The sequence below is a fragment of the Podarcis raffonei genome, chromosome 12, assembly GCF_027172205.1.
Source record: "Podarcis raffonei isolate rPodRaf1 chromosome 12, rPodRaf1.pri, whole genome shotgun sequence".
NCBI classification, from domain to species: Eukaryota; Metazoa; Chordata; class Lepidosauria; order Squamata; family Lacertidae; genus Podarcis; species Podarcis raffonei.
The window spans coordinates 2,811,760-2,825,800 of NC_070613.1; the positions used below are offsets into that span (position 1 = coordinate 2,811,760).

General features: G+C 48.2%; 1 protein-coding gene across 1 annotated transcript; it reads left to right on the plus strand.

The window, feature by feature from the left end:
* The first annotated feature begins 2,947 nt into the window (after window positions 1-2,947).
* Window positions 2,948-13,660, plus strand: ELP6 (elongator acetyltransferase complex subunit 6). Its single transcript, XM_053359311.1, has 7 exons — window positions 2,948-3,140; window positions 4,588-4,666; window positions 5,765-5,835; window positions 7,886-8,019; window positions 9,264-9,459; window positions 10,765-10,911; window positions 12,446-13,660. Exons 1-7 carry the CDS (start codon window positions 3,087-3,089, stop codon window positions 12,572-12,574), a joined length of 810 nt encoding a protein of 269 aa, XP_053215286.1. The 5' UTR covers window positions 2,948-3,086; the 3' UTR covers window positions 12,575-13,660.
* Window positions 13,661-14,041: the final 381 nt, after the last annotated feature.

A 14,041-nucleotide genomic window follows, 5' to 3' on the forward strand; every position in this document is an offset into this window, starting at 1 on the left:
AGCCTCATTTTAAAAGTCAAAACCATAAGCGGAGGGAAACATAAAGGTCAGACCGAGTCCAAACCAAAGGCCAGGCGGAACAGCTCTGTCTTGCAGACCCTGCAGAAAGATGTCAAGTCCCACAAGTCCCCTAGTCTCTTGTGGCAGAGCATTCCACCAAGTCGGGGCCAGTGCTGAAAAGGCCCTGGCCCTAGTCGAGGCCAATCAAACCACCTTGCGACTTGGGACCTCCAAAGTGTTGTCATTTGTGGACCTTAAGGTCCTCCGCGGGGCATATCAGGAGAGGCGGTCCCGTAGGTACGTGGGTCCTAGGCCGCATAGAAGAAGAGGAGTTTGGATTGGATATCCCGCCTTTCACTCCCTTTTTTAAGGAGTCTCAAAGCGGCTAACATTCTCCTTTCCCTTCCTCCCCACAACAAACACTCTGTGAGGTGAGTGGGGCTGAGAGACTTCAGAGAAGTCTGACTGGCCCAAGGTCACCCAGCAGCTGCATGTGGAGGAGCATAGGGCTGTAAAGGTCAAAATCAGCACCTCAAACCTGACCCTGTACTCCACCGGGAGCCAGTGCAGTTGGTAAAGCACTGGATGAATGTGACCCCGCGGCAAGGACCCTGTAAGGATGACCTTCGTGGTCCCTTCCACCTCTACCATGTGAGGTTGACCCTGCATGCAAAGCAGGTGCTTCACCTGGCCCAATAACCTGCTTCCAGTCATGGCCAGCCGTGTGCAGGTAGGCCTGAAGGAGAGCACCCCTTGCGTTTCCCAAACCTTTTAAAACCAGCCGTATCTGGAGGGCCGGATGTTCCTGTAATAAACCCAAATCTGCCCTTATTCCCTTATGGGGAACACAAGAGCCCTTATAGAGTCCTTTGTAGGTTCTCCATCGGTCGGAGAAAATGACAGAGGCCAACCAGAGAATATTGAGAAGCAAAGCAGCTCGTAAGCCTGATCTTTCTTGATCTGTTGCAACAGGGTGCTCCCCTCACAGGCAGGAAAGGAGGAGGACCCAGAAGCCAGGTGTGCCCACAATTATATAGACATTTAAAATTGCCTGCCCTGTCCAAGACCACCCCCAGAAACATCATACCTACATCACAGAAAGGGCGGTTTACAACAGAAATCTGAGTGCGTTGTTTTTCTCCTGTCTGGCAGGTTACCTGTTAATGGTCACTTGATTGGATTGCCTGGGGAGCCTGGCCAGTTTTTTATAATGACAAATACTTAGTTCCTGAGCCAGGTCACAGGCTCACCCAATTCATACACAGACATACCCTTAAGACAGGATTTGTGAAGGAAAAGACAATGGGGAGGCTTTTCCATTTTCCTTTGACCTTGCAGAGAAAACATTTGGTCAGTTTGGGACAACTTATATATATATATTAAGATATAAAAGACTTTAATTTTTATATAAAAGACCTTAATTTTTTTATTTCATTTTTAGTTCATTCCCCAGCCCCAATTGGGGCTGAATTGGCAGAGGATGTTGGGAGTTGCAGTGACAGTGGTAGTGTAGTGGTTAGAGTGTTGGACTAGGGCCTGGGAGAGACCAGGGTTCAAAGCCCAACTTGGGTCATGGAGCTCCCTGGGTGACCTTGAGGGCCAGTTGCTGCCTCTCAGCGTGACCCACCTCACAGGGTTGTTGTGTAAATGAGGAAAGGGAAGAAACCATGTACGGCCCCTTGAGCTCCTTGGAGAAAGAGGTGGGATCTAAATACAGAAAAGCCGGTGCTCCGCTCGTCTTCAAAGCAAATGAAACAGAAGCCTTTGGGCTTCCCGGTCCTCTTTGTCATGTGCCAAATTTATGTCTACAATTTCCCCATTTGTTGTTGTTTAGTAGTTTAGTTGTGTCTGACTCTTCGTGACCCCCTGGACCAGAGCACGCCAGGCACTCCTGTCTTCCACTGCCTCCCGCAGTTTGGTCAAACTCAGGCTGGTAGCTTCAAGAACACCATCCAACCATCTCGTCCTCCATTGTGCCCTTCTCCTTGTGCCCTCCATCTTTCCCAACATCAGGGTCTTTTCCAGGGAGTCTTCTCTTCTCATGAGGTGGCCAAAGTCTTGGAGCCTCAGCTTCAGGATCTGTCCTTCCAGTGAGCACTCAGGGCTGATTTCCTTAAGAATGGAGAGGTTTGATCTTCTTGCAGTCCATGGGACTCTCAAGAGTCTCCTCCAGTACCATAATTCAAAAGCATCAATTCTTCGGCGATCAGCCTTCTTTATGGTCCAGCTCTCACTTCCATACATCACTAAATTTCCCCACAGGTAAAGGTAAAGGAACCCCTGACCATTAGGTCCAGTCGTGACCGACTCTGGGGTTGCAGCGCTCATCTCGCTTTATTGGCCGAGGGAGCCGGTGTACAGCTTCCAGGTCATGTGGCCAGCAGGACTAAGCCGCTTCTGGCAAACCAGAGCAGCGCACGGAAACGCCGTTTACCTTCCCGCCAGAGCAGTACCTATTTATCTACTTGCACTTTGACGTGCTTTCAAACTGCTAGGTTGGCAGGAGCAGGGACCAAGCAATGGGAGCTCACCCTGTCGCAGGGATTCGAACCGCCGACCTTCTGATCGGCAAGTCCTAGGCTCTGTGGTTTAACCCTCAGCGCCACCCGTGTCCCTTACAGTATTTCCCCATACAGTACTGCAAAAAACATGCATCGCCTTCTAACAGCTCATAGGGAAGACCACCCGCAAATATCTAGGCACTGCAGCGGGTTGGGCTAGATGACCCCTGGGGGTCCCTTCCAACGCTGTGATTCTATCCATGGCATTCTTTTATTTACCAGCATTCAGCTGTCAGCGTTGCGAGTGGATTAATTCCCTGCCCGCCCGCTCCATTCTGCGACCCGGCGCCCGCCCGCGCCGCTTTCAAGCGGACGGCAGGCGGCGGCAGCGAGAGCGGAGCTGAGACCCAGGGGCGCATGCGCAACGCGCCTCTTTTGACAAGTCCACGGCAGAGGGCGGCGGAGGCCGACCAGCGCATGCGTACTGCGGCGGCCCTGCAGGCCTCGCGGGCGCGAAGCAGCGGCGCCTCTTTCGACCCTCGGCGGACGCCGTACTGAAGAGAGAGCGAGAAAGAGAGCGACGCGATGTTCGCCGAGCTGAACGAGCTGCTCGGAGCCTCCGTCGAGAAGCCGGAGCAGGTGAGGAGTCGCCGCCTGGAAGTCTCCGGCCTCCGTGGAGCGGTGGGCGGAGGGCTGGTGGCTTGTGTGGGGCTCCGGCTCCCAGGATGCAACGCGCGTACATGGTGTGGGAGCGAAGCATGCTGGGATTTGTAGTCATTCCCCCCTTGGCCTTCCAGGCCTTTCCCCCCTAAAGTGAAGCCTCTTTCTGGAGCCCTGGAAACTTCCAGGTGCTTTGACTTCTAACGTATCTATCGCTTTTCTATATTACTGTGCACAAGGTGGATTACAAGATAAAGAAACAGCAAAATAAGAGAGCAGTCTTCCCACACCTTATAGCAATCTGATTAAATACAAAAAAGTCATCATAAAAACATAACTTTGAAATAGGTGACATATCAAATAAGGTAACATTCAATAATTCCTTTGAATATGATGGTACACTACAAAACCAACTCCCAGAATATCAGCAAATAACGATTAAAGAGAAATTCACAATTATAATCATTATTAAAGTATAATCATGAAAAATAATGGCAAGTCACGCTGCATAAAATACCACAATACATACAAAACCGTGTAACAGGGTCGAATTAGAAACAGAGGCACGCAATATATAAAATTATTATTTTTCATCCCTGATTTCTATTTATTCTTGTTAATATTAGTTAAATTTGTATACTGCATTGATATTAACATTATTATTATTACTATTATTATATATTTATTTGTTCTTCGACTTTTTCCCATGATAGGGACTCAAGGTGGCTTATGGATAAAAAACAGCTAGAAACACAGAGAAAAATACTGTTAAAACAATTAAACATTGATGTAGTTAGAACTACAGGGGTACCTGGGGTTACATACGCTTCAGGTTACAGACTCCTCTAACCCAGAAATATTACCTCGGGTTAAGAACTTTGCTTCAGGATGAGAACAGAAATCGTGTTCCGGCAGCGTGGCAGCAGCAGGAGGCCCCATTAGCTAAAGTGGTGCTTCAGGTTAAGAACAGTTTCAGTTTAAGAACGGATCTCTGGAACTAATTAAGTACTTAACCCGAGGTACCACTGTATATATATATACATATATAAACACCCATATTTTTTCCCCTCCAAGGAGCTTAAGGTGGTATAGGCAATTCTCTCCCCACTCTCATTTAATCTCCGCCGTGACTTAGTGAGATCATAATTCTTGGTTTCCAGACCCTTGGTCATCTTGATCGTCGTCCTCTGCACATGTTCTAGCACGTCAATATTCTTTTGAAACTGGGGAGCCCAGAACTGGATACAGGACTCCAAGTGGTGTCCAGCCAAGGCAGAATAGAGCGATACTGTTATTTCCCTTGTTCTGAACTCTAGACCTCTGTTGATGCAGCCTAGAATTGCATTAGGTTTTTTTGCTGCTGCATCACACTGTTGACTCATGTAATCGTTTCATTTTTAACTCTCCCTATTTTTTTGTTTTCCAGGGCAAGCTGACCTTGCTGTGTGCTGACAAGACAGATGCCAGCTTCCTGCTTCACCATTTCCTTTCCTTCTATTTGAAAGGTATGCAGCAAAATCAATCTAGTGATTTAAAAAAACAAACCACCCCATATTTCTTACATAAAACCAAACATTGGCAAAATGGGATGCAAAGAAGAACAGTAGCATGTGTGTATGTAATCTGTACACCTGTTTGAGGGGGAGAATTCTGAAATGTGCTCTTTTATATAGTTTTGTAAATGGTGGAATAAAACCGTCAACAAGATAGACCTGTGAATGTAAAAATTACCGTATTTTTCACTCTATGAGATGCACCAGACCACAAGACGCACCTAGTTTTTGGAGGAGGAAAACAAGAAAAAAAATATTCTGAATCTCAGAAGCCAGAACAGCAAGAGGGATTGCTGCGCAGTGAAAGCAGCAATCCCTCTTGCTGTTCTGGCTTCTGGGATAGCTGCATGGCCTGCATTTGCTCCATAAGACGCACACACGTTTCCCCTTACTTTTTAGGAGGGGAAAAGTGAGTCTTATAGAGCAAAAAATACGGTAAATGAAAATAAACACAAAGCAGAGCAGCGGCCTGGAGGATTCAGCAGAGTGGATGAAATCTCTGCAGTCAGCCTGTTTATATTCTGTGCTGGAAGGACTGAATATATATAGTCTTTTCCCTCTACCAGAAAGCTGCGCAGTTAGTGTGAGAAGAGCCTCCTAGCAAATGCAGTGCTGCATCTGAGAAGACTGTGTCACTAGTTGGGACCCACCTAACTTCAGATAGAATCATCACAGAATTGTCAAGTTGGAAGGGATCCCGAGGGTCATCTAGTCCAACCCCCTGCAATGTAGGAACCACAACTAGAGAATTCCTGACAGATGGCCATCCAACATCTGTTTCAGGACCTCCAGTGAAGGAGAGTCCTTTGCCTTCCTTCCACTTTCCATTTGGGCAGGTAAAGTCAAAAGACGCAATGAATTGGCAGTGAATCTGGTTTTGTCATGCATCTTTCCCAGCAGGATGGGAAAGCCTTGAAAGGTGATGACGAACATGACAATGGCAAAGGGCATTTTCAGAGCAACAGTTTGTTTCCTGCTGATTTTGTGTTCGCCTTGATGGTGGGAACTTCATAACAGCAAAACACCTTGTGTCCTTTTTTTCCTTTCCAGCTGGCTGCAAAGTTTGTTTCGTGGCCCTTCTGCAATCCTTCAGCCACTACAACATAGTGGCCCAAAAGCTGGTAAGCCAGGCTGATTTTATTGTGTTAATTAAAACATCTCAGTCCTCCCTTTCCATTTCTGGCAGCCACAGATCTCACCTTGAAAGGTGGGGGAAGACAGAGACAGGCCTCCAGGGGTGATCTACCTGGCTGTTGGATCAGGCCGAGGGGGACCAAAAGGGAAACTGTTAAGGGAAACACAACAGCTCTCCTGCTCACAATTACCAGCCATATACAGAATTAAAATTAATACCAAGGCTGCTTCATCATCAGCATCTTAATCCAGCGGCTCTCAAACCTTTGCAGGCTGCTAACCCCTTGGTTCCATAAATGCATCTCCAGGGCCCCCTACCCTATAAAATAGCAGTTTACACAACCCACTAAGGATGATAACACAATTAAGTTCAGCAAATAGGATTGCATGAAAAGCATTTTCATGCATTCTGACTAACGGAAACATAAGGGGCTTTATAAAGGTAAAGGTAAAGGGACCCCTGACCATTAGGTCTAGTCGTGGCCGACTCTGGGGTTGCGGCGCTCATCTCGCTTTACTGACCAAGGGAGCCGGCGTACAGCTTCCGGGTCATGTGGCCAGCATGACTAAATCGCTTCTGGCGAACCAGAGCAGCGCGCGGAAACGCCGTTTACCTTCCCGCCGGAGTGGTACCTATTTATCTACTTGCACTTTGACGTGCTTTCGAACTGCTAGGTGGGCAGGAGCAGGGACCGAGCAACGGGAGCTCACCCCGTTGTGGGGATTCAAACCGCCGACCTTCTGATCGGCAAGTCCTAGGCTCTGTGGTTTAACCCACAGCGCCACCTGCATCCCTAAGGGGCTTTATAGTACAATGTATTTCTGTACAACTGCTTAACAAACACACACACACACCTTCACCTACGACAGATGCACAGTTAAGGATTTAGGAGAAAATCAATAGCTGTTACCCATAATCGGCTATCTTGTGACAACTCAGAATCGTTGCAAATAAATGTGACCTAAGGAAATAGCGATAAGAGCAGCGGAACTTGAAATGTAGAGGGTGGAAGGTGTTTTGCTTGAGGCTTTAAGCTGGTCAATCCTAGAAAAGCGATCAATGCACTTGGAGAAGACCACCTCCACCCCCCCCCCGCTGCCCCCTTGCCTCTTAAAGGTAAAGGGGCCCCTGAGCATTAGGTTCAGTCGTGGCCGACTCTGGGGTTGTGGCGCTCATCTCGCTTTATTGGCCGAGGGAGCCGGCGTACAGCTTCCGGGTCATGTGGCCAGCATGACTAAGCCGCTTCTGGCGAACCAGAGCAGCGCATGGAAACGCTGTTTACCTTCCCGCCGGAGTGGTACCTATTTATCTACTTGCACTTTGACGTGCTTTCGAACTGCTAGGTTGGCAGGAGCAGGGACCGAGCAACGGGAGCTCACCCCGTCGCGGGGATTCGAACCGCCGACCTTCTGATTGGCAAGTCCTAGGCTCTGTGGTTTAACCCACAGCGCCACCCGCGTCCCCCCTTGCCTCTTAGCACACCCTTAAGTAATCCCCCTGCCCCCTGCAGGGCAGGTACCACCCACTTTGGGAAGCAGTCAGCTAGAGCATTGCTCAGTTGTGTCTCCAACTAAGCACCATCTATGAAGACGCTTCTTATCAGGAAGGACCATTTCCTTCATTTCGGTATAATTTATGACCAAATAAATTAAGTACATAAGAAAGAGCCTGGCAGTTGGATCAGGCCAGAGGGGGCCCGTCTACTCCAACATCCTGTTTCTGGCGACTCTTCAACACACAGGAACTGGTGCAGAGGTTTCTCACAATCGAGGGCGATTGTGTGTGTGCTGTCTCTCCCAAGGATTTCCATAGCTGCCTGCGTTGATAAACAATGCAAAGGACTTGAAACTGGCTTGTGAGGGACTCCTGGGGCAGCTTCCACGTGGAACGGGAGATGATGAATGTTCCTGCTTGTTGCTTTTGGCAGGCAGGCCGCCCTAGCCAAAAACCCGCAGGAGAGATGTTCAAATGTGCCTGGCGTCCGTTTGCAAAATTGCAATGCTTGCATTTCTCCACCTGCAAATATTGCTTTTCAGGGAGTCAGCTTGGCTGCGGCCAAAGAACGAGGCCAGCTTGTGTTCTTGGAAGGGCTGAAAACCTCAAACGACATATTGTTTGGCCAGCAGCAGCAAGAACAGATGGGTGAAGCCAGCCCTTTCCAGTTCCTCAGGTAACTTGCATCGCTGCCCTAACCAGATCTACTCAGAAGTAGGTCCGACTGAAGTAGGGTTAGGATTGCAGCCTAACTCCTTAAAAAAAAGGAGTGGAAATGTTCTGATGAATATATGGCAAAATATTGCTCAGAAAAAGATAACGCTAATATGCCTAGATTAAAACGCGAAGTACTGGATGGAAGAAAAATTAGTAAGGAAAGATAATAAGAACATATAGATGATTTGAGAAGACTGTAGAACGCAAAGATTATTGTAAATTTTATACTGCCAAGTCAGGTAACCTTTATTGGAATCACATAAGAACATTCAGAATACATTCAGAATGGATAGGCCAGTGTGATCTGTTGCCACCCCAACGGCACAGTCACCCGCCAAAGGGCAGAAGAGCAATCCGCCTCATCTCTGTGGGTTTCCATCAAGGGCAAGATCTTGTAGCATACGTTGGCGACAAAAAATCAGATAGAGGAACTCAGCTACTGTCTTGGTGAGCTCCTGGTCTCTCCCTTGTAATGAGAAGCGCATGGTTAGAAGGATTAGAATTGAACCTAGCCAGCAAGAAGGCCCTTCTTCCTTGCATATTAAACAAAAATTGTAAATAATTAAGGTTAAATTCCTGCGCCCAAGAGAGTCGAAAATAAAGAGGGGAGCATGTTTTTTTCGCAGCTGAGATTAGTTCCTGGCGATCTATGTCCCACAGCCTAGTTTTTAACATGGTCTCGGCGACTGGGAAAGCCACAGCGCCCAGGAGATCCTCTGAAAGCCCAAATTGCTGTATCTTTGGGCAAAACAGTTGTAGCCCTGGGGAAGGGAAGGAGTCAGGCAGAACTTCGCTGAGTAAGGTATTTTTGTCTGCTAAAAAATTGTATAATGTGGAGGAAATCAAGTGTCGGCGGAGGGAAGTGGGAGGAAGGAGAAAAGAATAATATGATGGATTGAGGAAATATAAATGTAAATGTATGGGGGGATGGGGAGGAAATGTGTTGGCTTTGGTACATTTGTATTGTAATGTAATATGTGAAAACCAATAAATAACTGTAGCCAAAGAAAAGGAAAAAAAACCGGATTGCAGCCTAAGCCTTTGATAGTATATTTCATTGAGTGGGGAGAAGTTTCCTGGCACCTGTTACATAGGTATGTGTTTGGAGGTAATGTCTCTTGCTTGCGGTGGGATGTTGTGGATGTTGTAGATGTGATCTTCCAGGGACTTAGACCTCTCCTCTCCTCCGTCTGTCCCTGGCAGTGGTGACGGCTCAAACCTGAAAGCCCTTTATGAGTTTGTCCGGAGCGCCCTGAGCCCTGCTGCTGGCGGAGACTCATGGAAATGCCCTGTTCTGCTCGTGGACAACCTTGGCATCTTGCTGGGCCTGGGTGTGAGGTTGACGGACATTCTCGACTTCATCCATTACTGCAGAGTCACGGTGAACGCTCAGCTTAAGGTACCGTGATTGCTTTTCAGGTTGCTTTCCCTTTTGACAGGTGCCTGCCCTGAAACGAGCGACTGATGTCATTCCAGCATAGGCAGGGCTCGGAAGGAAATCCTGTTCCTTTTGCAGTCCTTTCTTGGGCTTCCAAAAACTATTTCCGAAGTTCTTAATACAGGCACCACCAAGCCCTTTCGCACGTTCTCCTTGTGTGCAACCACGTACATGTGCGGCGCCAGGAAGTAGGTGAATACAGTGGTATCTCAGTTTAAGGACAGTCCTGTTGACGAACTATTCAGTTTACAAACTCCGCAAAACCGGAAATAGTGTCCCAGTTTTTGGGACACGGGTGGCACTGTGGTCTAAACCACTGAGCCTGTTGGGCTTGCCGATCAGAAGGTCGGCGGTTCGAATCCCCGTGATGGGATGAGCTTCTGTCGCTCGGTCCCTGCTCCTGCCAACCTAGCAGTTCGAAAGCACGCCAGTGCAAGTAGATAAGTAGGTACCGCTGCGGTGGGAAGGTAAATGGCATTTTCATGCGCTGCTCTGGTTTTGGTGTTCCTTTGCACCAGAAGCAGCTTAGTCATGCTGGCCACATGACCCGGAAAAACGGTCTGCGGACAAACACCGGCTCCCTTGGCCTGTAAAGCAAGATGAGCACCGCAACCCCAGAGTTGTCTGCGACTGAACTTAACTATCAGGGGTCCTTTACCTTTTTTTTTTTTTTTGAGAACTTTACCTCAGTCAAAGAACATAATCTGAATGGGGAAAGGGCACTGGCGGTGGAACGCCTCATTAGGGAACACGTGCCTCAGTTTAAGAAGGGTTTCAGTTTAAGAACGGACTTCCGGAATGGACTAAGTTTGTAAACTGAGGTACCACTGTAAATAATTTCATTCAAACCCAGAAATGGTGGGAGAGAGCTGGAGAGTTCTTGTGACTCACGAGGAGACCCTCTCCGGAGCCTGAAGAGGACGTATATCTAGCTTTTTAAAATTTTACCTCTGTTGTTTTAATTTGCAGGAGGCCCCATTAGCTAAAGTGGTACCTCAGGTTAAGAACAGTTTCAGGTTAAGAACGGACCTCCAGAACGAATTAAGTTCTTAACCCGAGGTACCACTGTAGCTGCCTTGAGTCCTGGTCTGGGAGGAAAGGCGGGGTGTATATAAATAGAATAGTAATCTGCCTCTTAGCTTCAAAAATTCAGAATTCAGCTCGGTGCAGATACTATGTAGTTAGGAGACTGGGGATGGGTGTCTTATCGGCACCTCCTGATCTAAAATTGGAGCTGAAACTGTTGTGGTGCTTCCTGGCTCTCAGGGGAACTTAGTTGTGATGCTGCACAGCAGCGCCGACTCGGAGGATGAGGAGAACGAGCTGCTTGTGAAGGCTGTCCGTCACCAGAGCAATCGGATCCTGTGGGCAGAAGGACTGGCGACTGGCTACTGCAAGGATGTTCATGGGCAGGTGAGTGTGTTGAAGCAAATATGAAGGTGAAAGGCCTGCAAACACCACCTTCATCGTCAAGATAACCCCACGATTAATTGGTAGTTTTTGCAGGAATGAGCTCATCTATGTTTCGATTCACTTGCTTTGATGTAGACTCTTGAGTAGAGCTGGGCGACATCTGGTTTTCAACATTGCCATATATCACCAGCTAAACATTTTGATATACTGATCTATCACAGTGTCTGAAATAAGGATGGAGCTCTGTAAAGGCTTTGGCTGGCTTCACAGTTTTCCCCACATTGTGGTTTTTGCAGAGCACACAAACACACATCATGATTCGTGATAGATTGCCAGGTCAAAACTTACGAAACCAATCGCGATATGAACTTCAAACCGGTTTTGGACGATATAGCGATACATCGCCCGGCCCTAGCTCTGAGCCTGGAAAGGGGAGCTATCTCTAAGATTTGGGTTTTTCTCACCTATGCCCTCATCTGCCCTCAACTTCAAACCGGTTTTGGACGATATAGCGATATATTGCCCAGCCCTAGCTCTGAGCCTAGAAAGGGGAGCTATCTCTAAGATTTGGGTTTTTCTCACCTATGCCCTCATCTGGGCAGGTGGAGCGATGGGAGGTCCTGGCCAAAGTGGCCTAGGCTGCTTTGTGTATAAATAATGTTTCCCTGTGTGCGGACAAGCCATCTCCTGCTGCCATGTCCGGCCGGCGTCTGGGAGATCTGGCAGACTGATTTGCTGCAAGCGAACACCTTTCTTTTAATAAAGCACTAGAACTGATCACTGTGTCGTTTTTGACATCCTGCTTTGGTGTCCCTGCACCCCACCACTCCCACTCCTTTGGGCGGGTGGATGAGGACAGTGAGTTGTTCTGTACACACACGCACACACACTTTCTTCTTCTGGTTGCTGATTTGCTACCAGGAGAAGTTCCAGGTGTTACTATTAGTGTAAAAGGTAAAGGGACCCCTGACCATTAGGTCCAGTCGTGACCGACTCTGGGGCTGCAGCACTCATCTCGCTTTACTGGCCGAGGGAGCCAGCGTACAGCATGATCATGGCATGGTACAGCTGATGAAAACCCCAAATTAACAATCTCAGAAAATTAGACTATTGTGAAAAGCTGCAGTAGCTATTCAATCCATAACACCTGCAATGGGTTCCTGAGCCTTTAAATGGTCTCTCAGTCTGGTTCAGCAGGAAGCACAATCATGGGGAAGGCTGCTGACCTGACAGTTGTGCAGAAAGCCATCATTGAGTTTTCATTTGGGTTTTCATCAGCTGTACGCCATGATCATCGCAATGATGACAGATAAAGGCTTGACATATCTCGCTTTGCGTGTCATGAGTCTATCTCATATATTAGTTTCACCTTTTATGTTGAATTACTGAAATAAATGAACTTTTCCATGATATTCTAATTCTTCAAGTTTCACCTGTATGTTTAATGATATAGCAGAACACATTTTTTAATATATATAAAAGCAATAAATAAACGCTCTCTCCCCCCCCCCCATTTTCTGTTTCGTTGCTCCAGTTATCGATCATCCAGCGGAGTTCATGGGAGAGGAAAGCGGAGCGGGACCTCCTGCGCATTTACCAGTACAAGATCCAGGACAGGAACGTCGTGTTTTTTGCTCGCGGGATGTCGGCGGCTGTGCTGTGACTTTCTGAGGGTGGGGGGGAAGCTTGGTTCAGGGGCGATGGAGAAGGAGTGGCTCTGTCCTCAGGTAGATCTTGAGGCATTGAGAGAGGGGCAGAAGGATTCTCCCATGCAGAGGTGGCTTTTGCAGTGACATTTCAGTCACTATGGTGTTCTGTTGGGGTTTGATCCGGGGCAGAACAGGGCACTGGCTTCCCACCACCGCTGCAGTCCTCTGTCTGATCTTTAATTTGTTCTGAGCTGCTCTGCGGACAATGTCGAAAACAAGGAAAAGAATGAAACCAGCTCTGCGGTAGTTTGGGGCCTGTCACTAAAAAAACCTGGTGCTCCAGCCAGCCTTGGTGTTGTGCCAGGTGGTTTCAGTAGATTCGCCGGCTCTCGAGCGGGTGTCAAAAGATAGCAAGGCAGGTCAGGAGGCCGAGGCGACTGAAAACGCTCTGTGTTCAGTTGTGTACCGGTGCTGTTCCCATCTTCGCAGGCTGTCAGGTCGCCCAAGATACCAACACAACCCAGCCTTCAAGTATGCCACGGACGGAAGGCAGGAAATGACTTGTGTGCAGATGAGATAACTCAGGGAAGTGAGCCAAGCCGCACAGTCTGATTAAAGGGGCACCAGAGTACCCCTTGTATTTAAGGCAGGGAGCTCAAAGTGACTTTCTGCAAGGATCACCATCAATTTTCCCATGGGTAACTTGGTCATGCGACCAAGTCACTGTAACCTGACCTGTACTTGACGTTGCATCAGAAGTCAGGGGAAACAGAAGTTTGGGAAGACAGCCTAGCAAGCCACATTAGGAGCCTTGCAGGGGCCAATGTGGACCCCAGACTGGCGGTTCCCAATCCCTGGCTTAAGAAAGAGGACCAGCACAGCAAGGGACACCTCTGCTCATCCCAGGCACTCCATTCTCCTCATCTGGATTTGGGCCTGAAAGCATGGGGAATCTCTGACATTGCCCAACATCGTTTCTGATTGCGGGGCGTGTCTGTTAAGGCCTCCACCTTAACCCAGCGGAATCGTGAGACAGCCTTAACTCTGGCCTTAAACCAGCGGGGTTTTTGACAGCTGAATAAACATGCAATTCGAGACCAGTTGCAGATTTCGTGCTTGTTTGAGCCAAACAATTTAGTCTGGATTTGCAATGCAGCCATGCAAACCTCTGTTGGGATGCCGCTGTCCACTGCTGTCCTAACTGCTCTAATCTCCTGAATTTCCCCGTTTATAGGGACAGGGCTTAATGACTTTCTCCAGTCAGCAGTGACCTTTTCTCCAAGAATCCATCTCAAAAGACAGGAAGGGGGAGACATCCCTGCCCCGACTATCAATCACTGGTGGCAGATTGCTGTGTTTCCTTCGGCGAGGAGCGTTAAGTTAAAGATCTCTGCCAAGTGGAGCAAATAGGGCATTCCCAGATCTCCTTAATGTGCCTGTCTTCTGGGTCCTGGGAGGCAGAGAGCGAAGCTGAAGAGCCA

Coding starts and splice junctions, on each gene's coding strand:
- ELP6 (XM_053359311.1), top strand. CDS start 3,087: ATGTTCGCCGAGCTGAACGAGCTGCTCGGAGCCTCCGTCGAGAAGCCG. Junction 5,836..7,885: donor ACATAGTGGCCCAAAAGCTG/GTAAGCCAGGCT, acceptor ATTGCTTTTCAG/GGAGTCAGCTTGGCTGCGGC. Junction 8,020..9,263: donor AGCCCTTTCCAGTTCCTCAG/GTAACTTGCATC, acceptor TGTCCCTGGCAG/TGGTGACGGCTCAAACCTGA.